Raw genomic sequence first — 22,501 nt, 5'->3', positions numbered from 1 at the left:
TTGCCAGTTCCGTCAGAAATGACGGGATAAGTCAATTACATCTTGTAAGAAAACCCCACTTTTCATTCTCTGCATAATATTATTATTATTATTATTATTATTATTATTACTATAATTATAATTATTATTATTATTATTATCTAAGCTACAACCCTAGTTGGAGAATCAGGATACTATAAGCCCAGGGGTCCAATACAGAAAATAGCCCAGTGAAGAAAGGAAACAAGGAAAAATTACATATTTTAAGAACAGTAACACCATTAAAATAAATATTTTCTATATAAACTATAAAAACTTAACAAAACCAGACGAAGAGAAATAAGATAGAATAGTGTGCACGAGTACACCCTCAAGCAATAGGACTTTAACCCAAGACTAGAGAACAATGGTTTGATTTTGGAGTGTCCTTCTCCTAGAACAGCTGCTTACCATAGCTAGAGAGTGTCTTCTCCCCTAACCAAGAGGAAAGTAGCCACTGAACAATTACATTGCAGTCGTTAACCCCTTGAGCGAAGAAGAATTGTTTGGTACTCTCATGTTGTCAGGTGTATGAGGACAGAGGAGAAAATGCAAAGAATAGGCCAGACTATTCGGTGTATGTGCTACCAGAGAGAAGAATCCAATGTAGTACTGTCTGGCCTGTCAAAGGACCCCATAACTCTCTAGCGGTAGTATCTCAACGAGTAGCTGGTGCCCTGGCCAACCTACTACCTACTATCAGTGAGATGAGCAAACTATCCATATACCCACATGCGGCATGCTATTTTAAGTGAATATTTGCATAGTAGTTTAGGGTAATTACTATGAAAAAAAATGGTTCAATATCAATTTAGATATAATAGTGACCCAAGGGCTAGAAAAATTAGCCAAAATTCATTATAAATATAGCCATGTTCTAAGGGCCTGACTCCATTATAGCAGTATCTCTTCATATAAGAAAAATGAGAAACACATGTTGAATTTTGTTTTAAAGGCTTAAAATTGCATAATTTTATATTTGTAGTTTTCATTCTTAATTCAATACCATAATTTGGAGCCTATACAAAGTACAATGTATAGACTAAAAATCGATCAATGGGATTAACCGGTGATGAAGTGTGGGAGAGAGGTAGATGGAGAACGCTGGCCAGAAACATCGACCCCACATACAAGTGGGAAAAGATGCAGACAAAGAAGAAGAAGAAGAAGATTCCCTAAATCTTCTTAATTCAAACACACACTTTCTCTGGATATAATTCTGATAACAGATGTAAGCTAGATACAAAGCTTTGCCTAGACTAGAATAACAGTAAAAACATAAAAAAAATTATATCATAAAAATATGCCACTGAGCCAGAGATCTAGGTTTTAGGAATGTAAATACTTTTAGTTTCCTCTTTTGTTTCATGATGTTCTTCAATTTGTGTGAATATTGAAAGGGTTTTTGAAATGGTACGCCATCATTTTGCAAATTTGTTGAATTCCACTTAGCTTGTAACTTAGCTGATAATAATCATAATAATAATAATAATAATAATAATAATAATAATAATAATAATAGTAATAATAATAATAACAATAATAATAATAATAATAATAATAATAATCTCAGTCTCTTATCTGATTTTCAAACAATAATAAATACAACTGATTTACTCCTTCCTGATTCTTCACATAGGAAGGTGCTCCAACTTTTGCTTGTCCAGTCATCAATATATTAATTTTCGGGAGTTTTTTGGTGGGAGGATTGAAAGTAATACTTAGGAAGATGTGCATCATATTAAGAGCAAGACAGATGTTGAATTTCATTTAAAATTACATTCAGCAACAGTAATGAGCGAATAGTGATTCTTGAAAAGTGTTTCCAAATTACTGCAGGATGTTAACTGTCATGTAAGCAAACGGAATTTTCTTGACTCACAAGATGTTTGATTCCTTTTTTTGTGAAAGGTTAGTTCATGAGAATCTTTAGTCATCTTTACTTTCAATTCAATATTGAACCGAAATCGATTAAATTAATTTACCTTGTTTGAATGACCTTACACCTCTTAATTAATTTGTATATCTATTAATTAATTCATTTATGTTTGATTCCTTTGTTTATGAAACATTAGTTCAAGAGGATCTTTTTGACATCTTACTTTCCATTCAATACTGAACCGATGTCGATTGAATTAATTTACCTTGTTTGAATGAGCTTACACCTCTTAATTAATTTGTCTATCTATTAATTAATTCCTTTATTTTTATGGAGCCAAGACCCCTTTTGTACACGGGTATAGTGTATTTGCTAAATACGTTCAAGATTCCAAGAAGTTATATAAAATAATTATTCACATATTTATAATCTGGAAGCCAAAATACCGATTGAAAAGTCATAGGTTGATCCAAAATCATGCTCTCTTTTATTTCCATATCCTTACAGAATTAATTTGCCAATATTTTTCGTGAATGAACAGTATTAGTGAAACAATTGGTAAAATAGTTAGGATTATTTATCAATGCCTTTTAATTTTCAATTTTGATCTTTTCTCTGCGCATTCAAAAAAGGAAATTTTGTCCGGAAGTGTATCAATTTAAAAACAAGCGGGAAGTGTTCTTGAACACATGGAATGGCCATAAAGTATTTGTGTACATCAATCTATTTAGAATAAAAAAGGCTAGTTATCAATGCCCTTTCCTTTTCAATTTTGATCTTTTCTCTGCGCATTCAAAAAAGGAAATGTCTCCGGTGAGTGTATCAATTTAAAAACAACTGAGAAGTATTCTTAAACACATGGAATGGCCACAAAGTATCTGCGTACATCAATCTATTTAGAAGAAGAAGAAGGCTAGATATCAATGCCTTTTCATTTTCAATTTTGATCTTTTCTCTGCGCATTCAAAAAAGGAAATTTCGCCTGGAAGTGTATCAATTTAAAAACAAGTGGGAAGTGTTCTTAAACACATGGAATGGCCACTAAGTATCTGTGTACATAAATCTATTTAGAATAAAAAAAGGCTAGTTATCAATGCCTTTTCCTTTACAATTTTGATCTTTTCTCTGCGCATTAAAAAAGGAAATTTCGCCCAGAAGTTTATCAATTTAAAAACAACTGAGAAGTGCTTTTAAACACATGGAATGGCCATAAAGTATCTGTGTACATCAATCTATTTAGAAGAAGAAGAAGAAGAAGAAGGCGATATTGTTATGGCATTGACGGGGATATTCTACTTTATATTACTTTTCCAATACCATCTTCCCCATGATGTCCCTTTTGAAGATGTTGAAGAGTTGCCTTGAGACAAAGCTATCCAAAGCACTCACAGACCCGTCTTTCAAAACAGCCTCGAAAATGGGTTTGTATTTGTTGTTGTTCATGCCAGTTTCCTGAAAATATGCGGAAAATAGGAAATCATTTCTAACACGAGGCATGTGGATTTTGATAGTGATTTGAACTTTTTTGAATGACCAACAAATTGTGCCATTGTTTGATGCTTTTCGGAAAGTGTTTCATATGAATAAACACGGACACACACACACATATTTATATATACATATATATATATATTTTATATATACAGTATATATATATATATATATATATATATATATATATATATATATATATATATATATATATGTTTGCGCATATACACATCTATACATCTATCTATACGTGTTTAAAATATATATATATATATATATATATATATATATATATATATATATACATATATATTAATAAATATATAGATATGTTCATGAGGAAAATGTAAAAATCCACGCAAAAGAAATAGTAAAAGCTGTCGCTGAACTTGCAGATGATCAAACCCACAAATTGAAACAGTTCTTACGTCAGTCAATACAACATAGACACGAAAACATCACAACGAACGAAACATAACCAATAAAAAGATTTTACCCCAACATAGGTGAATTTTCCTTTCCGACTCCTCCACTGTAGGATGTCCAGTGGAAGGCCATTCGCATCAGTCATGAACTTGTAGTCAACGAAGTGCGTATCGGCAACAGATCGCACTTTTCCAGAGGCTGTGGAGGCTGGTGCTATACCTACCGCTGGAATGTTCATCTTGTAATCGGCTGTGACTCCGAGGCCTTCGAACATGAATGTACCCATCATACGGTGCTGTGAGTTGATGAAAAGATGACTGGATGAAGATTCCATATAGATGGTACTTTTAATATAGCTGGTTGGAAGCTCTGACGAGTGAGGGGTTACGAAAGATTGAATAAGAGATATTTCCTTCAATGCTGGTAAAACAAAAAGTTTCTCACGGACTAAAGTTTCATGTGCAATAAAGGAATCAAACATTTCATTAAATCTTGTGAGCAAAAAACTAGTGTAAGCGACCCGTCAAAAATAATGGCTAAATATTTAAATACATATGCACTCACAAATTCAACCATTCCCATCACTTCACCCTATTCTGACTACAACACGCTACTTTTGGCAATTTGTGGGAGATTGATGATTTCCGAGAGGTTGCTGATCAGCGTGGCAGGATACACACACACACACACACACACACACACACACACACACACACACACATATATATATATATATATATATATATATATATATATATATATCTACAACAACAAATGCAGTCGTTTCTGTTATATTGCAGGATAAAGGCCTCAGAAATGTCACTTCATGTGTGGGGTTAGGCCAGTTTTCATCACCTCACTGGCCAATGCGGATTGGTGATGGTGGGAGATTTTCATCTGATTGCTCACTACAACTAGCCTAGCATTGGTGCCCCTGACTAGTACAGCATTTCTGATCATTGCGATACGCATACCCTTTCTGCACGTTGAAGTATTCCAACTAAGAAATGGATACGTATATATGTATGTATGAATATACATATATATATATATATATATATATATATATATATATATATATATATATATAAAGTGCATCTGTATGTGCATAGACTTTACCTTCTCAGCGTCAAATGTAGCTGCTTTAGACCGACTGATGCTTCCCAGGTTGGTGTACTCCACATTGGATAACTCAAACCAGATGGCTTTAGGCCCACTGTCTGTATCAAATGGGACACTTCCACTAAGGCTGCGTGGCAGCATAAATGATTGAGCCTTGCCCACCCTTCTGTCGATACAAAAGAGCTTCAGTTATTTCAAGGAAAAAATAAATAAATAAATAAAATAAAACTCTTGATCACTGGTTAATAACAAAATCTCTGCAATAGCTGGATATGAATGTAAATAATTCATTGCAAAAGGTGTCGTTACAGATACTCGATTATACTCTGAGGTAGAAAGGTAAATAAAATTTCTGGAGGGATGTATAATACATCTAAAATCAATGTGGTGCAGGGAAAGTCAAGTATGAATAATATGAAATTAATGATAGTTGTCTGAATATATAATGTATAATTTATAATATAATATCATAATATAATGTAAAACATTTACAGCAATTAGTTTTTCTTTTCTTTTATGTCTGTCTTATTGCTGAAGGCGTTAAAAAACTCACAAAAACTTGGTTCTTACATTCATTACAACAAAATAAACTTACTTCAAAGTGTTCACGATGTTGTTGACAATCACATCAGCCATGCGACTGGCTGTCACAGGAGACTCGACCAGTCTCAGGTCACGGGCATCTTCTTCGGCAGCTAATTCGTCTGCGGCTTCCAGGTCGACCTCAGGGAGAAGTTCACTCTCCAGCTGCACATCGGCCAGGGCCAAGCCAGCCAACAGCAGTGTAGAGAGGATTACCAGTCGCTTCGGTGCCATTTTAGAGGGACAGCTTCCTGGTAAAGGAATGGACTCCTTTTAACAAGAATCACGAGGTTTAACATTATAAGGAAAATTAGTAAGATCTGAAACCATTTAAGATCAGAAAATATAAATGTCAGAATTTGAAATGTGTTGAAGCAATGGTTTCTGATGATTTGGAAATACTATTATTATTATTATTATTATTATTACTTCTACTACTACTACTACTACTACTACTACTACTACTACTGATAATAATAATAATAATAATAATAATAGTAGTAGTAGTAGTAGTAGTAACATGTGGATAGTAGACCCTCTTTCAGGCAAGTTTTATTTAAGATAATGGCTGCCTCAGTTGCAATGATCTTGTACTCTGCCTTCTCAATGGCTCTTATTATCTTCTTTTCAGAATTACTACATACTGATAGTAATTAGGCAAAAGTCATCCTTCATGGTGGGTAGTCAAATTCAGGAGTAATTGGCGAATAAAGGTTTTAATGTAAAGTTTACAAATCAGGAGTAATTGGCGAATAAAGGTTTTAATGTAAAGTTTACAAGCCATTGAGAAGGCAGAGTACAAGATCATTGCAACTGAGGAAGCCATTATCTTTGACAACAACAACAACAACAACAATAGTAATAATAATAATAATAATAATAATAATAATAATAATAATAATAATAATAATAACAATAATAATAATAATGCTACTTGCAAAGCTTTTACCTACCTTAGAATGAGGAAATTCATATAACTTCCTCATTCACAATAAAGTTTTAATGAAATGGGCATTGAGTTCAATTAAAAGGAGAATTGCAATACATGATAATAATAATAATAATAATAATAATAATAATAATAATAATAATAATAATAATAGTAGTAGTAGTAAGCCTATCAAATCAAAATTAAATTAAAAATTTGTGGATACTAATTGTGAAGGATAAAATTACTGTTAAAAGTCGTGGATACAAAATGCCCTCGTGTAATCAGTAAAGACGTATAAAGACTATTATCACCGATACTTTTACACACATCCAACAATCCTCACTTACCTACAGTTCCAAGACGTGAATAGGAACTGACACCTATGGACTCCCAGCTGATCCTTTATATACTCCTACAGACTCCCCCCCACCCCGCCCCAAATAAACTTCCAACTGTATACTGGAGAAATGAGTTGGAAGAAATGTCGTTTTCATCAAAAAATAAATGATTATATATTCAGATTCTTTCTGCTCTATCTCCGGGACGCTCAAAGAAATCGATGGGCCGGAAACTGATGACACAGTTTATCTCTTGAATAGTTTTAGAAAATATGGCAGTCTTATATCGCTCATCAATGTAAGCTCGCTCTCTCTCTCTCTCTCTCTCTCTCTCTCTCTCTCTCTCTCTCTCTCTCTCTCTCTCTCTCTCTCGTCACTATTTATATTTTTTCTGCCTAGCTTCAATTCCAGTTTTTCGATTTTAATTCTTGTTTTACTTTATCATATGAAATAAAAATAAAGAAAAAAAATACTCCATTTATGACAGTTTTCCTGGATTTTCTTTAATCAATGACAGTAGAAGTAAGGAAAAAAATCTTATCATTTAAATCTTAGTGACTTTACAGACTATTATATAGTCCTTACGCCTGGTTCGGTTTTTTGTAATGTATTATATTATTATATATTTAACATATAAGGCATATAATCATAACCGACAGTTTTTTTTTCTTATATTTCTTCATGAATAAGCGATTTTTTTTTTGTAATTTCGTTTAATTACGTTAGAGATACTTATGAAAAATAACAATATAAATTATATCAAAGATTATGAATTTGTATTGAGCATCTAACTTGATAATAGTCCACTGCAGGACAAAGAACTCGGACATGTCAATTTATGTTTGGGAATGATGGGAAATTTTCGTCTGATCGTTCCCAGCAAACCAACCTAGTATAGGTAGCTCTGACTAGTATCCCCACTCAGAAAGCTAATAGTAGGTTAAATATCAGTTTATGTACTTTGATGTTCAACTGCAATAATGGCATATAAGACATGATTCTGAAGTGACAGGAATTTTTATCATTATTACTATCATTATCTAAAAATAACACATAGTATATGAAAAAACTACTGTATATAGCGTGCTAATTAGCCCTTCTCTGAATACATTATCCATGAGCAATTATGAAAAAAAAAAAAGAGAAAAAAAACAGCCAAAATATACGTACAATAGACCTCATATAAAAATGGCAAATAAATAAATAAATATACACAATAACAAACTTTTGAAGCTTTGATCACATCCTATAAGTTCTTCGTTCACTACTTGTTTAGATAAAGTTGGACTTAAGCTACGAGAACCATTGCCGTAGTAAACAAAAAAAAAAAAAAGATCTGATGTGACCACCCCACCCCCTTCGCGAATTCTGTCCAACGAAACAGAGTGGAGGCTTGAAAGGGTTATAACTACGTGCTATGTCTTATTTACTGAAGAACCAAAGATTCATAAGCATCTATTTTTGATAGTAAACTACTGTGAATTAAAAGCAAACAATGTGACAATATGCTTACAGAAGTCTTAATAAAAGGAGGAGAACCTATGAAGAAACGCATTACTTTCTGGCAAATTCACTTGAATAGGTACAAATTATTTATTAAAGGTTTAAAGATTTAATGGCACCTCATGAATGGCAGGGGCAAGGGACAGTGACATTGCCCTATCGAGCAGGAAAATGCCCTAGAGACTGACCATATACAACCATGATCAGCGCACAAGGCCCCTCTCCACCCAAGCTAGGACCAAGGAAGACAGGCAATGGCTCCTCATGACTCAACATATACAGTAGACCTATAGGCTTCCCCAAAACACCCCATCTTTAGCTCATAAGGATGGTGAGGTTGCAGCGACCAAAGAAACTAACGAGCTTGAGCTGGACTCGAACTCCAGTCTGGTGATTACCAGTCAGGGACGTTACCAAATCGGCCACTATAACTATTATAAGTAGCTTAACCGGACCACTGTGTTGAAATTATTCACTTTAGATTATACCGGAGAACTTATACTTAAAAGAAAATTGTTTATTTTATGTATTAAATTACAGTTTTTCCAAATCAAATGATTGGATTAGTTGAAAGTGATGAAGAATTTGACAAACTTTCTTTAATTGATAGGTTCCCAATATCGATATAAGCTATTGACTTAAATACGGATATTCGCATAAAACTGCATTCTATTCTTACAAGGAGCAGATCACAAGGGTTATTCACCAATATTCACCAAAGAATAGTAGTGATATAGAACTACCAAGGTATCTATAATGCAGTATTGCTTTGTATGCTTAACTTGACCTTCTTGATACAATGATTAGAATTACTGGCAATATCATACAGAAGAACACCTAGATTCTTTAGAGCCCCCTCCTCCTCCTCCTCTCTCTCTCTCTCTCTCTCTCTCTCTCTCTCTCTCTCTCTCTCTCTCTCTCTCTCTCTCTCTCTCTCTCTCTCTCTCTTTTATATATATATATATATAAATAAATATATATATATATAAATAAATATATATATATATATATATACATATATATATACATATATATATATATATATATATATATTAGATACTCTTATCGCCCAATATTCCATTTGTGAAAACTGCAACTGTACACACATTTCCCAAGTTAAGGTGGAAATGATATTTGTAACAAAGGCAGACTAACTTTCCCTCCACCACAACACAATCCAGGAGGTTCTATCTTCCATCTCAGAGCACCACAGTGATTACATTTTTGTGTCATTAAGCTTATCTGTACTATCGCTTCTGTTTCATACCGATGTCTTGGGTCATAGGTGAAGGTACCAATACGCTATTCTGCATTAAACGGTTGTGCTCTAACTTCTGCACGCCTGACTATCAATATGGCGATTACTCTCTTCTCTGTTGGCTTTACTGAGCAATCATTCTCTGTTTGTTAGTCTGAAGTCGAATTATTCTTATATTTCTTTTCGTGATTTCTTAGTGCTGCAATTCTTTGTAGATTATTCTTCTTTGGATTTCGTCTTCTTCTTCACGCGCAGCTGCCATTCTGCTGGCAATAATGTTCCTTCTATGTGAATCATTAAGAGGGTGAGGATTCTGCCCAGCTCCCATATTTAATAAATACAGTTTTAGGGAGTCTGTAATTATGGGGCCCATAGAACCCCCAAGGTGGATATTGATCAAAATGGAAATAGCGGCGTTAGCTTTATTGATTAAAATTACATAGGATTCGATTATTAAATATTCTGTAAGTTCCTTGTACAATTTTTCAATAGGAACACATGCACACACACAGACACTGCCTTTTATACACACACACAGACACTGCCTTTTATACACACACAGACACTACCTTTTATACACACACACACACACACACACACACACACACATATATATATATATATATATATATATATATATATATATATACACACACACATATATATATATATAATATTAATTACCAGTAGAAACTTGGCAATTCTTAAAACAGGTAAATTCATTATGAACTGAGGGAAAGTCAGACGTCTGAGACAAACAGCTTATGACCTCACAGTGAGGAAGGACGCTAATTAGGACCTTCTTCCCACCTGCATTCCCCAGGGATCCCAGAAACCAGGAAGGAAGGCACTAGGGGAGAAATGTTCCTCTAAAAGGCTAACTTTTTTCAGCTCAGCTTTTTTAATTTAGTTTTTTACAGCATTTTATTTTATATTTTCTATAGTTATTAAGCTAGTTCTTGTATCGAAACCTATGTCTGTATAATTAAACCTATGTCTGTATAATCAAACCTATGTCTGTATGATTAAACTTGAAACAAAATCTAGGTATGTATCATCGAACTTGAAACAAAATCTAGATATGTATCATTAAACTAGAAACAAAAATTAAGTATATATCATTAAACTTGAAACATAACCTAACAGTAGGTATGTATAATTAAACTTGAAACAAAATCTAGGTATGTATCATCAAACTTGAAACAAAATCTAGGCATGTATAATTAAACTTGAAACAATATCTAAGTATGTATAATTAAATTTGCATCAAAATCTAGGTCTGTACAATCAAACAAGAAAAAAAATTCTAGATAAGAATAATTAAACAAGAAAAAAATTCTAGATATGTATAATTAAACTTGAAACAAAATCTTCAAGTATGTAAAATTAAATTTGAAACAAAACCTAAGTATGTATCATTAAACTTGAAACAAATTCTAGGTATATATAATTAAACTTGAAAAGATTTGAAACAATATCTAAGTATGTATAATTAAATTTTAAACAAAATCTAGGTATGTAAAATTAAACTTGAAACAAAATCTAGGTATGTATCATTAAACTTGAAACAAAATCGAAGTATATATCATTAAACTTGAAACATAACCTAACTGTAGGTATGTATAATTAAACTTGAAACCAGAGATCTAGGTATGTAACGTTAAACTTGAAAAAAAAAATCTCGGAATGTATCATTAAACTAGAACCAAATCGAGATATGTATCATTAAACTTTAAATAATACTTTGTATTTTTTATATGGTACGACAATGAAACAATCTACAATAGATTTAGTAGATTTGAGAACAAAGCCCTCAGAAGGATATTGGGATTTAAATGGCAGGACAGGATTAAAAATGAAGCTATAAGAGAGATTACTAGAATACCATATGTGGATGAGATCATGATGAGGGGTAGATGGAGATGGTTTGGACATACTCATTACACTACCCAAAAGAGATTAGTTCACCAAACTGGAAGTAGGTGGACTCCACATGGCACTAGAAAAGTTGGATGACCCAGGCCTACATGGCTGAGGACTATGAAGCGTGAAGTAGGAGAAGAGGAATGGAGAAGTATTGAATTAAAAGCTCAAGACAGAGACGACTGGCGAAATCTAACCGAGGCTCTTAGCGTCAATAAGCATAGGAGGAGATGATGATGGTGATTCTTTATATTTAAGTTACTTTCTAACTTATTTCTACTTGAAGGATCAGCAGATCAAGTTTATAACTATTGCTTATCTTTGAAAATCAGTAACTACAAAAGGAAGAGAAGCTATAAGTGACAACTGAAGGGCTTTTGTGTTTGTATGTGTCCTTAAAAAAAATCATCCAAGGAAAAGTTGTTTGCAACTCGGCGTTTAAAGAAATGCAGTAATATTTTCCTTAAAGATCTATAGTTATACAATACTGAGAAACATATGATTTCGAATTTCTCTATATTCCAGATCAATGGAAATGACATCTGTGCTTTTCCCTTTCTTTTCAAGACTTTCTTGTAAACATTAGAGAATGTAATATATGAGTTTTGCCGGATATACTTATAATTAAAGTATTTTTTTTTTATTGGTTAAATAACTTTAAATGTTTTTTGAAAATTCTACTAAGTATCATTTTCTAAGCTGGAGGATTCCAACTAAACAAATGAATAAAACACTTATTTGTTTACTGCAACTTGTAACGTCTTTAATCTAAATAAGATCACAATAACTTTCAAGAGATTTCTTACTAATGAATTCTTTCTAGTTAATCAAACTATCTGAAAGAGGAAATCGTTCCATAGAAATATTATTTGAAGAGTAATCATTATCGTATCAGAGAAAAATTCGTATCAATCTGTAACAAAATGCAGACTACACACTTGCTAAATCATACAGTTGACATGATTTTGGCTTTAAAAAAAAAAAATCAGGTATTAGCTTCGCTGATCGTTTTCACGAACACCTGGGATTTGCGACAAGTGCACATCTTTTGAGAAAAAAAAAAAAAAAAAAAAAAAAAAAAAAAAAAAAAAAGTGGCGTGAATACAAGGCACCGAAACTGCCTATAAATTAAGGAGCAGAATGTATCTTTATAGCATCTAGCTCACCACCGGCACACAGGTAAGGTTAATGGCTCAATTTGAGCAGTACGGCTAATCAGACTAGTGGCCTTTTAATGGCGTGGTACTTATCTTCTACTCCGATAAAACCATCCTCTTTTGTTCTTCATTTTCCTCCCGGTAGTAAGTCTATTAAAGAAAAACTGACCTTTTAATGGCACTACAGTCGCCTCTTCTGATGATACTGGGATCTTCTCCCAATTTTCTTCCTCTTCTTCTTTGCCGTACTTCCTTTCTTCAGAATTCCCCGAGAACTATTCTCTTTCTTGAATAACAGTGACATTAGTAGCTTAGATTAGCTTTTGCATCACATGAAAACGTTGTAAACATTTAATTTTGGCTCAAAATAAGGGATTTATAACTTGTCTTTCTTCCTTGGTGAAGATTTTTTTTGAGTCTTGTCCAAATCTATACGTTTCTAGGCTAATTTCCTGCCTGCTAAGGTGACTACCAGATTCTCCATGTTTTATGTCGTCTCCATGCTTTGTCAGATCTTCCAAGCTTTCAGCCAGGTACCCCATGCTTTATGTCTCCTCCATGTTTTGTCACATTCCCAATGCTTTCTGTCAGATTATCCATGTTTCATGTCTTCTCCATGCCTTCTGTCAGATTCTCCATGCCTTCTGTCAGGTTTTCTATGCTTTATGTCAAATTCTCAATGCTTTCTGTATTCTACATTCTTTGTCAGATTCCCAATGCTTTCTGTCAGAATATCCATGTTTCATGTCTTCTCCATGCCTTCTGTCAGATTCTCCAGGCCTTCTGTCAGGTTTTCTATGTTTGATGTCAAATTCTCAATGCTTTCTGTATTTTACATTCTTTGTCAGATTCCCAATGCTTTCTGTCAGATTATCCATGTTTCATGTCTTCTCCACACTTTCTGTCAGATTCTCCATGCTTTCTGTCAGGTTCTCCATGCTTTATGTCAAATTCTCCATGCTTTCTGTATTCTTCATTCTTTGTCAGATTCCCAATGCTTTCTGTCAGATTATCCATGTTTCATGTCTTCTCCATGCTTTGTCATATTATGTCAGATTATCCATGCTTTGCTTCTGTCAGATTATCCATGTTTCATGTCTTCTCTATGCTTTGTCATATTCTCCATGCTTTCTGTCAGATTACCCATGCTTTGCCAGATTCTATATGCCTTCCGTCAGATCCTCCATGCTTTCTGTCAGATGCTCCATGCTTTTATATTATATATTCGATGAATCACTTTCATAGCTTATTTCTGAAATATATCTACGTATCAAAATCTTATTATCATTATATTCTCCGATGATTACCTCTCATTCTCCTTGGTTTGAAATATGCCCTGGCCAGAAAAAGATACCGTATTTTGCTGTATCAGCAGCCAGTAACATAAAGCCTTTCTTCGACAAATTTGATCAAAATACTGTATATCCTGTTTTGCATGATCTCATTTAGTTAAATCAGGCATTCTAGTAACAGTGTTTTGACATGTTTTGCCAGATATTATCTAAGTTTATATATCTTATATTTCTATTTAGTAATTTTCTCTCTCTCTCTCTCTCTCTCTCTCTCTCTCTCTCTCTCTCTCTCTCTTCGTTTATGGTTTACTTATCAGACCTTACAGCCACCCTATTTGGCTTTAATCATACGAACTTCCCATATACTTATTTTTTAATTTAATCACTGGCCTCTTTCCTCTAATTACTCCTCTGAGGAAACAACTCTTTTCACATTTTCCTTTTATTTGGAAGCCTTACGAAAACAGCTTTAAACATGTATGTGGTTATCAGGAATATATTTTTGATAAGGAGAGATAACAGAACCTGACGTTTTGTGCTAAGGCGAATGCCCTTTCCAGATTTTCATGGAAGGCACAGTACTCTTTGATTACTTCTTCCCTAAGCAATAACCTTATCTCTTAAGATCATTGAGACGACTGGCGAAATCTAACCGAGGCCCTTTACGTCAATACACGTAGAAGGAGATGATGATTATAACGATGAAGCAATAATCCTCCGGACATACATCTTCGTATGTTGTATAAATTTGGAGTCTTTTCATCGAGTCGTTCCTCTATACAACTGTATTGATTTTTCTCTTTCAACCTCATAAAAGTTTGAAACTAAGGCAGAGGACTGATTTATGGTTGATTATACAACCGACAGTATAGTATACATAGATGTAAGTCTTGTAGACTATAATACTGTTCTTTGAAAGATAAAATTAATAAGTCTCTTAATAGTCACAAGTTTGCATGACTTTACCATCTAGCTTGAAAAGTCTCTACCTTCTTCCGTCTTCTTAATCTTTACGTTGTTCTATCAGTCTATCTGTTCCTTCAGATTTATTAGCCAAACCTTTTCCTTCCTCGTTTTATTGGCCTTTCTCTTCCTTCAGTCTTACAAACTAGGCCTTTTCCTATTTAATTTTTCCGACATGTCTCGGCTATATACCGCCAATAGGTTGTACCGGTATTGGCATTTTTTTTTTTTTTTTTTAAGTGATGGGTTCTATATACTGAGGTTGATTTTCTGCTAGAAAAATATCTTATAAATTTCTCATATATTAATTACATATTTTAGTTTTTTATGATTTTCAAGTGATTATCTTTTAAATCAAACTGGCTTAACAATGTTTACTTAAACTGAATTAACTGTTTATTTTTATAAACTAAACTTGCTTAAGTGTGTTTACTTTTTTTTTCAAGTTGAACCGAATTAACTGTGAAGTATTTCCTAGTAAAACTTTATATTCCAAGAGTCAAAATTTCTATTCTCATTCCTCCCTTCCGAAGGATGTCTGCTATCAAAAAGATTCTCCTGCTAATATCCGCTCTGGTCTACCCGTTGGCCTCACTGGAAACTGGGAACGGGGCACAAATCGAGGATGTAATAAACTTGCTTGGATTATTCCCTCCGACCCCTATTAATGAAGGCAATAAGGTAAGTAATCAAATTATTATTGTTATTACTAGCAAGATGCTATAAGCCCAAGGGCTCCAACAGGGAAAAAAAGCCCAGTGAGGAAAGAAGTAAGGAAATAAATAAACTATATGAGAGGTAATGAACAATTAGAATAGAATATTTCAAGAACAGTAACAATATTAAAACAGATCTTTACTATATAAACTATAAAAAAGAGACTTATGTCAGCCTGTTCAACATAAAAATATTTGTTGCAAGTTTGAAATTTTGAAGTTCTACCGATTCAACTACCCTATCAAGAAGACTTTTCCACAACTTGGTCACAGCTGAAATAAAACATCTGGAATACTATGTAATATTGAACCTCAGTACTCTGAACCTTCATATCTAATATATGAATTACTTTTTTTAATATTTAGAGAACTTTATTAAAAGCAGATGAAATTAAGATTCTTATCCTAATCATGAGAGCTATTCGTGTGTTCGAGTCTATAGGTTAGGTTAGGTTAGGTTAGGCTAGATTCTATCAAATTCAAAATGATGATATCAAAACTACGATACCTTCACGGGAGGCTTACTCATTCTCATTTCTCTATACCTGTTTATTGAAAATCCTAGGCAGATAACCAACCTTTCATTGAGAGGGGCTCAAGACTGCTCGACTTAGCCGAGACCCTCAAGGACGAAGACCAAAACGAACTAGAAAAACTCAAAGAGGAGGCCAGAGAGGATCGTGTCGTGTCCACCACCTTAACGGCAAATCAGATTGCCAATTATTTAAATGAAGCTGCCCTTACAGGCATACGGTATGTATCCTAAACTGAGGATTCTACAAAAGTGTCTCACTATTAATATTCCAATGGGATAATTGACGAGTGTTGTTAGTTGCTCTTTTTTCTTCTTCTTTTACTTGGTATGTTGTACTCTTTGTGCTTCTTTACATTCATCACTGCACTATTTCTATTCAGTATTTTTTTGTGATTTTACACACGCACACACACGTATATTATACACATACAATTTCGATGAAAATATTACAATATATAAAGAAGCTGTCAAAAGAGACTGTTGGATTGATCTAATACTTGAGGTCAGTGATATAAAAACCATGGTTTTATATATATATATATATATATATATATATATATATATATATATATATATATATATATATATATATATATATATATATGTGTGTGTGTGTGTGTGTGTGTGTGTGTATTTATTAGATGGTCCCTTTCTGAGTGGGGATACCTTAACGTGGTGAAAGGGTTCGCGTATCGCCGTGATTAGCAAAGCTGTACCAGTAAGGGCAGGACCCACTTAGTGGGTCCTGAGTAAGGGTCACCCATACGAGGCTGGTTTACTGTGAGCGATCATATGGAAGTCTCCCATCATTACCAATCATGAGTGGCTAGCATGCTTATGAAAAATGGCTAAACCCACGACATGAATAAAGACAAGTCTAAGAGCTTTGCCCTGCAGCAGATTAGAAATAGCTGCATTTGTTTTTGTTGTTGTGTATATCAAATGGTAAATAAGTCCCTTCTTTTTTCTTAATGAAATGAGGGAAGTCTGTTCTGTATATTAATAATTAATCACCAATAAAATTCCAGTGATATTAGCATATAAGATCCAGTCACCAACTGGGGCAAAGGTGCTAGCAACCTATAATACAAAGAAAATTGTTTAGACGTTAGAAAAAAAAAGACCCCCAAATAACTGGTGTGAGTTGTAGAGACCACAAACTTAATTGACTAGCCAAAGACAACCTTATTTCTAAAATTGAAAGTACAGAAGCTTAAACAAGCGCAAGGCATCTATAGTCCAGTTACAAAGTATTAAAACTTGGATATTATAGCTATCACATTTCTTTATCCTATAGATAAGGTTCATATATCTGTTAGACATGGCAATTCATTTTATCGTTTTTTTTTTTGTTGGAGTAGCGCGGCCATATCTTCCTACATATTAATTTTAAGTGACATTAATTAAAGAATGACCAGACGTATGGAAAATGTGGCACCACCGCTAAATCAAATGCATGTCTCGATCTTCTCAGTTATAGTATGTGGCAGGCAGCGACTAGGACTTAACAGAAAGACGGATTGAACATAACAAGCTTATATACAAAGCGTTGAGGATAACAATGACATAATAAATTTAACAATATGAGACATGCTATGGCAGGCTTAAACAGGTTTTTCTAATATCAGAGAGAGAGAGAGAGAGAGAGAGAGAGAGAGAGAGAGAGAGAGAGAGAGAACAATCGCATTACAATGTATGGGCATGTATGAAATGCACATGCATTACAAGTATAGCATGAGCAGGGTTTAAACTTTTAAGGTAAAAACCTTAGTTTCAGGTAATTCGCATGGTTTCAAGGTAATTTTTAAGGTAATGATATTTGTAAAGTAATTTTGGTTTTACTAACTTCAAATTTAAGGAAGTTGGAAAAGTTTTAAGGTAATCTAGGGTAAAAGGCAGCAGCATCTGAGGTAATAGCTGCATGTTTAAGTTTAAACCCTGAGTATGAGTACCACTGGGTTCTATTGAGATGAAATATGCACCTATCAAGAAACTAACGTTACCTTTTTTTGTCTTCAAGCGAATATAAATGGGACGTGAGCAAGAGATTCCGTCCGCAGTTTACCGACGTCCCTTACAAGGCAGGGAATTCAGATGAAAAGATGAGGTTGACAGTGACACACGGTTACATCACTGGTCTTGGATCCCTGAAGACTGAGAGGGCTAGTTTGGACGTCAATAATGTGAGTGACTTATTTGCCCTAATTATTTCTCCTTAGAGGTATTCTATAATAAATGATATAGTTAATATGGAAGATGATATCAATATATCAATATCTGTTTAATTATGATTACCATCATTGTCATCCTCATAATTATTATTATTTTTTAAGAGAAAGAGAAAGGTAGAGTAAGAAATTACATCTGAAGTTATCTACTTTCTTCCAGACTGCTAATTTAACTTCAATTGATTTTTCAAGTAAACATGGGTACAGCTAAGCTTTTTTTAACTCGCCTAATCCTATAATCAAAGGATCATGCAAGGGAATAGCTTAATATTATTGGATATCTCCTTTGTTGTGATAAAATTTCTGAATTTCCTAAATTCGCACTGGCATTGAAGTTCACAAGGCGAATGATAATGGACTGTATGTTATAACCGAATCATGTAAAAAGTCTTCAACTACTGAAGTTTAAATGCCACAATGAAATCATAACTTCCCAATTTCTGCTGAATTCCAATGAAAATCTGGAGAGGAGATGAAAAGAAGCCTTTTTTACCCTTCGGAAGTCGAGCCGCGAACGGGGCTCGGAAGAAATCGAGTTTTTAAAACTTGTCCAATAACGTTATCTTCAATGAGGTTTGAAATATTTCATTTCATAAGAGTTCTCTTCTTAATCTTCTTGCAGAATGAGTTATCGACACGATTAGGATTCAACGATGTCTATGTAAATGCGGACTTCGAGGTTTCAGTGCCTGCCGTTGGCTCAGCTTCTGCTAGTAAAGCTCAAGGAAAAGTACAGGTAAATTATTCATAAGAGAGAGAGAGAGAGAGAGAGAGAGAGAGAGAGAGAGAGAGAGAGAGAGAGAGAGAGAGAGAGAGAGAGATTTACAAGGATTATGGTAGTCTCAAAGACTTTTTAGTCCATCCGGTGAGAGTCCATTTGCTCTTTGAAAGAGCGATTTAATTTAAGCATTTAGAGACTTCTTATGATCTTGTCTAACTTAATATCTTGAACTCGTTTACTGTGTTACTGTCTACTACATCCGCTGGAAGTCCATTCAGAGAGAGAGAGGGAGAGAGAGAGAGAGAGAGAGAGAGAGAGAGAGAGAGAGAGAGAGAGAGAGAGAGAGATATTCGTAATTAAGTAGTCACGTGTTTGATTATCAAGTTGATTTGATATCACTTCAAAGACATAAACGATAGTAAGTTATCATCCGTCTGCTATCGACTGTAAATATGACATCAGAGCAATGATAGAGTTAGGACAAGATGCAGAGACGACAATTATACAATTCTACACGTACATAATGTAAACAATAACAAGTGATAATATATGTAATAGGTTGCCGAAGATAGTAAAAAGTTGTAACCCAATGGTACTACGATTAAGCTACAAGAGTTACCAAAGATTGTAAAAACGTTGTACTGTATCGCGACGGTATTACTATTAAGCTACGAGAGTTGCCAAATATAGTAAAAACGTTGTACTGTATCGCGACGGTATTACGATTAAGCTACAAGAGTTGCCAAACATAGTAAAAACGTTGTACTGTATCGCGACGGTATTACGATTAAGCTACAAGAGTTGCCAAACATAGTAAAAACGTTGTACTGTATCGCGACGGTATTACGATTAAGCTACAAGAGTTGCCAAAGATAGTAAAAACGTTGTACTGTATCGCGACGGTATTACGATTAAGCTACAAGAGTTGCCAAAGATAGTAAAAACGTTGTACTGTATCGCGACGGTATTACGATTAAGCTACAAGAGTTGCCAAATATAGTAAAAACGTTGTACTGTATCACGACGGTATTACGATTAAGCTACATACTGTATCGTGACGGTATTACGATTAAGCTACAAGAGTTGCAGAAGATAGTAAAAACGTTGTACTGTATCGCGACAGTTTTACGATTAAGCTACAAGAGTTGCCAAAGATAGTAAAAACGTTGTACTGTATCGCGACGGTATTACGATTAAGCTACAAGAGTTGCCAAAGATAGTAAAAACGTTGTACTGTATCGCAACGGTATTACAATTAAGCTACAAGAGTTGCCAAAGATAGTAAAAACGTTGTACTGTATCGTGACGGTATTACGATTAAGCTACATACTGTATTGTGACGGTATTACGATTAAGCTACAAGAGTTGCCAAAGATAGTAAAAACGTTGTACTGTATCGCGACGGTATTATGATTAAGCTACAAGAGTTGCCAAAGATAGTAAAAACGTTGTACTGTATTGCGACGGTATTACGATTAAGCTACAAGAGTTGCCAAAGATAGTAAAAACGTTGTACTGTATTGCGACGGTATTACAATTAAGCTACGAGAGTTGCCACCTATAGTAAAACGTTGTATCCCGATGGTATTACGACTAAGCTACGACTGCCCAAGACAACCTTCTAACTAGTCAAGACGAGGGGAAGGGAATGCTATATTTTAAATAGGTGAAATCTAAGATTACTATAATGGCATTTGGAAAATATTGAAGGAATAATATGAGGAGTAATATTCTGTTCATAACACTGATAAAATTTAATGCATGATTATGAGAAAATATATCTTTATAATAATTCTTAGTGATAGAGATAAGTGTAAAAGCAAATAAAATATATCTAAATTAGACGACCTGTGATAATTGCATGCCTAAAGAGAACATAATGAATGTTATCTTTACAATACAATTAGAGGCTATGACTGTGTGTGAGAGAGTGTGTGTTTTGCAATATTAACTGCCTAACGATAATATTGATTTAAATCAATACAAATAGACGTAAAATCTCAAAAGTTGCCCTTAGGCTGTACAGTACTCTATCTTTTTTGTGTGTAACTTCTCGAAGGTCAAACTAAGACACGCTTGGATCGACGCCAAAGTGAACATGGACGACAACGGACTGCCTCTCAATATCAAGAAATTTAAAGCTACGAGTGTGGATCCGCTCGTGGTTCGGGTAAGTACATTTTTTCTGTTTCTAATTCACATGCATAAAAGCGTTATCTTTTTATACAAACTACAATAATAATGATGGTCTTCCAGGAGCTTGAAACCACGCATTAGTAAATTTCCTTCTCACCCCCTAATAAATAATCTCTTTTTTTCATCCAGGCTACGAATATCGGAGCGAACAGCTACAAACCTGTCTTCCAGGTCGCCTTCGGAGAAGCCCTGAAGCAAATTACTACCAAGGTATTTGAGACCAACATCAAGGTGCGATTCAACCAAGGTCTGCAGAAGATCAAGGCAGATGGCAGTTACGGGGCGGGGGCGTCTCCTTGGTGGCGATGACGTTGACGATGCCAAATAATGTTTGAGAAAAAATGTAGTTAATTATGGTTTTCATTTAAAACTTTCTTTTATATTCGGCTTTTCGTAAGGATTCATCATATTCATTACTGCCTCAAGCGGTAGCAATTCACTTTTCTTTTAGAGTTAACAGTACAGTTTCACAATGATCCCCTTTATTATTGCCTCATGAAGCAGTAATTCCCTTACCTTTTAGAGTTAACAGTACAGTTTGACAATGATCCCCTTCATTATTGCCTCATGAGGCAGTAATTCCCTTTTTCATTTAGAGTTAACAGTACAGTTTAACAATGACCCCCTTCATTATTGCCTCACGAAGCAGTAATTCCCTTACCTTTTAGAGTTAACAGTACAGTTTGACAATGATCCCCTTCATTATTGCCTCATGAGGCAGTAATTCCCTTTTTCATTTAGAGTTAACAGTACAGTTTAACAATGACCCCCTTCATTATTGCCTCACGAAGCAGTAATTCCCTTACCTTTTAGAGTTAACAGTACAATTTAACAATGATCCCCTTTATTATTGCCTCATGAGGCAGTAATTCCCATTTCTTTTAGAATTAACATTACAGTTTGACAATGACCAACCCCCCCCCTTCTCTCTCTCTCTCTCTCTCTCTCTCTCTCTCTCTCTCTCTCTCTCTCTCTCTCTCTCTCCTCTCTCTCTCTCTCTCTCTCTCTCTGAAGTTGAAAGGTCCCTCAATGTCCCTCATCACTACGTATTATACATACCTCATTATGATTCTTATCTGCAAACATTGTATGGAAATGAGAATGACTTTATCAAGAAAAGTCAGTTTAACTTGAAAATCATAAAAGAAAAAAAAATGTGTGATTAATATTTAAGAAATCGTCAAGTATATTTTTTCTACAGAATCAGCTTCAGCAGATGAAA

At 34.2% G+C, this 22,501-nt stretch overlaps 2 protein-coding genes across 3 annotated transcripts; one reads left to right on the top strand and one right to left on the bottom strand.

The window, feature by feature from the left end:
* Window positions 1-2,361: 2,361 nt before the first annotated feature.
* LOC137642744 (uncharacterized) lies at window positions 2,362-6,921 on the bottom strand. 2 transcript variants are annotated; one of them, XM_068375585.1, is made up of 6 exons: window positions 6,797-6,921; window positions 5,532-5,769; window positions 4,934-5,102; window positions 3,885-4,109; window positions 3,159-3,349; window positions 2,362-2,806 (listed from the first exon to the last, which is right to left on the bottom strand). In XM_068375585.1, exons 2-5 carry the CDS (start codon window positions 5,750-5,752, stop codon window positions 3,200-3,202), a joined length of 765 nt encoding a protein of 254 aa, XP_068231686.1. In that variant the 5' UTR covers window positions 5,753-5,769; window positions 6,797-6,921; the 3' UTR covers window positions 2,362-2,806; window positions 3,159-3,199. The 2 variants fall into 2 exon arrangements, with proteins under 2 accessions (XP_068231686.1, XP_068231685.1); XM_068375584.1 differs by having other exon boundaries at window positions 2,362-3,349.
* A 5,668-nt stretch (window positions 6,922-12,589) lies between these two features.
* Window positions 12,590-21,961, top strand: LOC137642742 (uncharacterized). The gene is made up of 7 exons (XM_068375581.1): window positions 12,590-12,650; window positions 15,417-15,564; window positions 16,165-16,352; window positions 18,155-18,317; window positions 18,985-19,098; window positions 21,143-21,253; window positions 21,409-21,961. Exons 2-7 carry the CDS (start codon window positions 15,418-15,420, stop codon window positions 21,586-21,588), a joined length of 903 nt encoding a protein of 300 aa, XP_068231682.1. The 5' UTR covers window positions 12,590-12,650; window position 15,417; the 3' UTR covers window positions 21,589-21,961.
* Window positions 21,962-22,501: the final 540 nt, after the last annotated feature.

The sequence above is a fragment of the Palaemon carinicauda genome, chromosome 6, assembly GCF_036898095.1.
Source record: "Palaemon carinicauda isolate YSFRI2023 chromosome 6, ASM3689809v2, whole genome shotgun sequence".
In the NCBI taxonomy this organism is placed as follows: domain Eukaryota; kingdom Metazoa; phylum Arthropoda; class Malacostraca; order Decapoda; family Palaemonidae; genus Palaemon; species Palaemon carinicauda.
The sequence above is the reverse complement of the archived record's forward strand: the minus strand, read 5'-3'. Positions and strand labels throughout refer to the sequence as shown.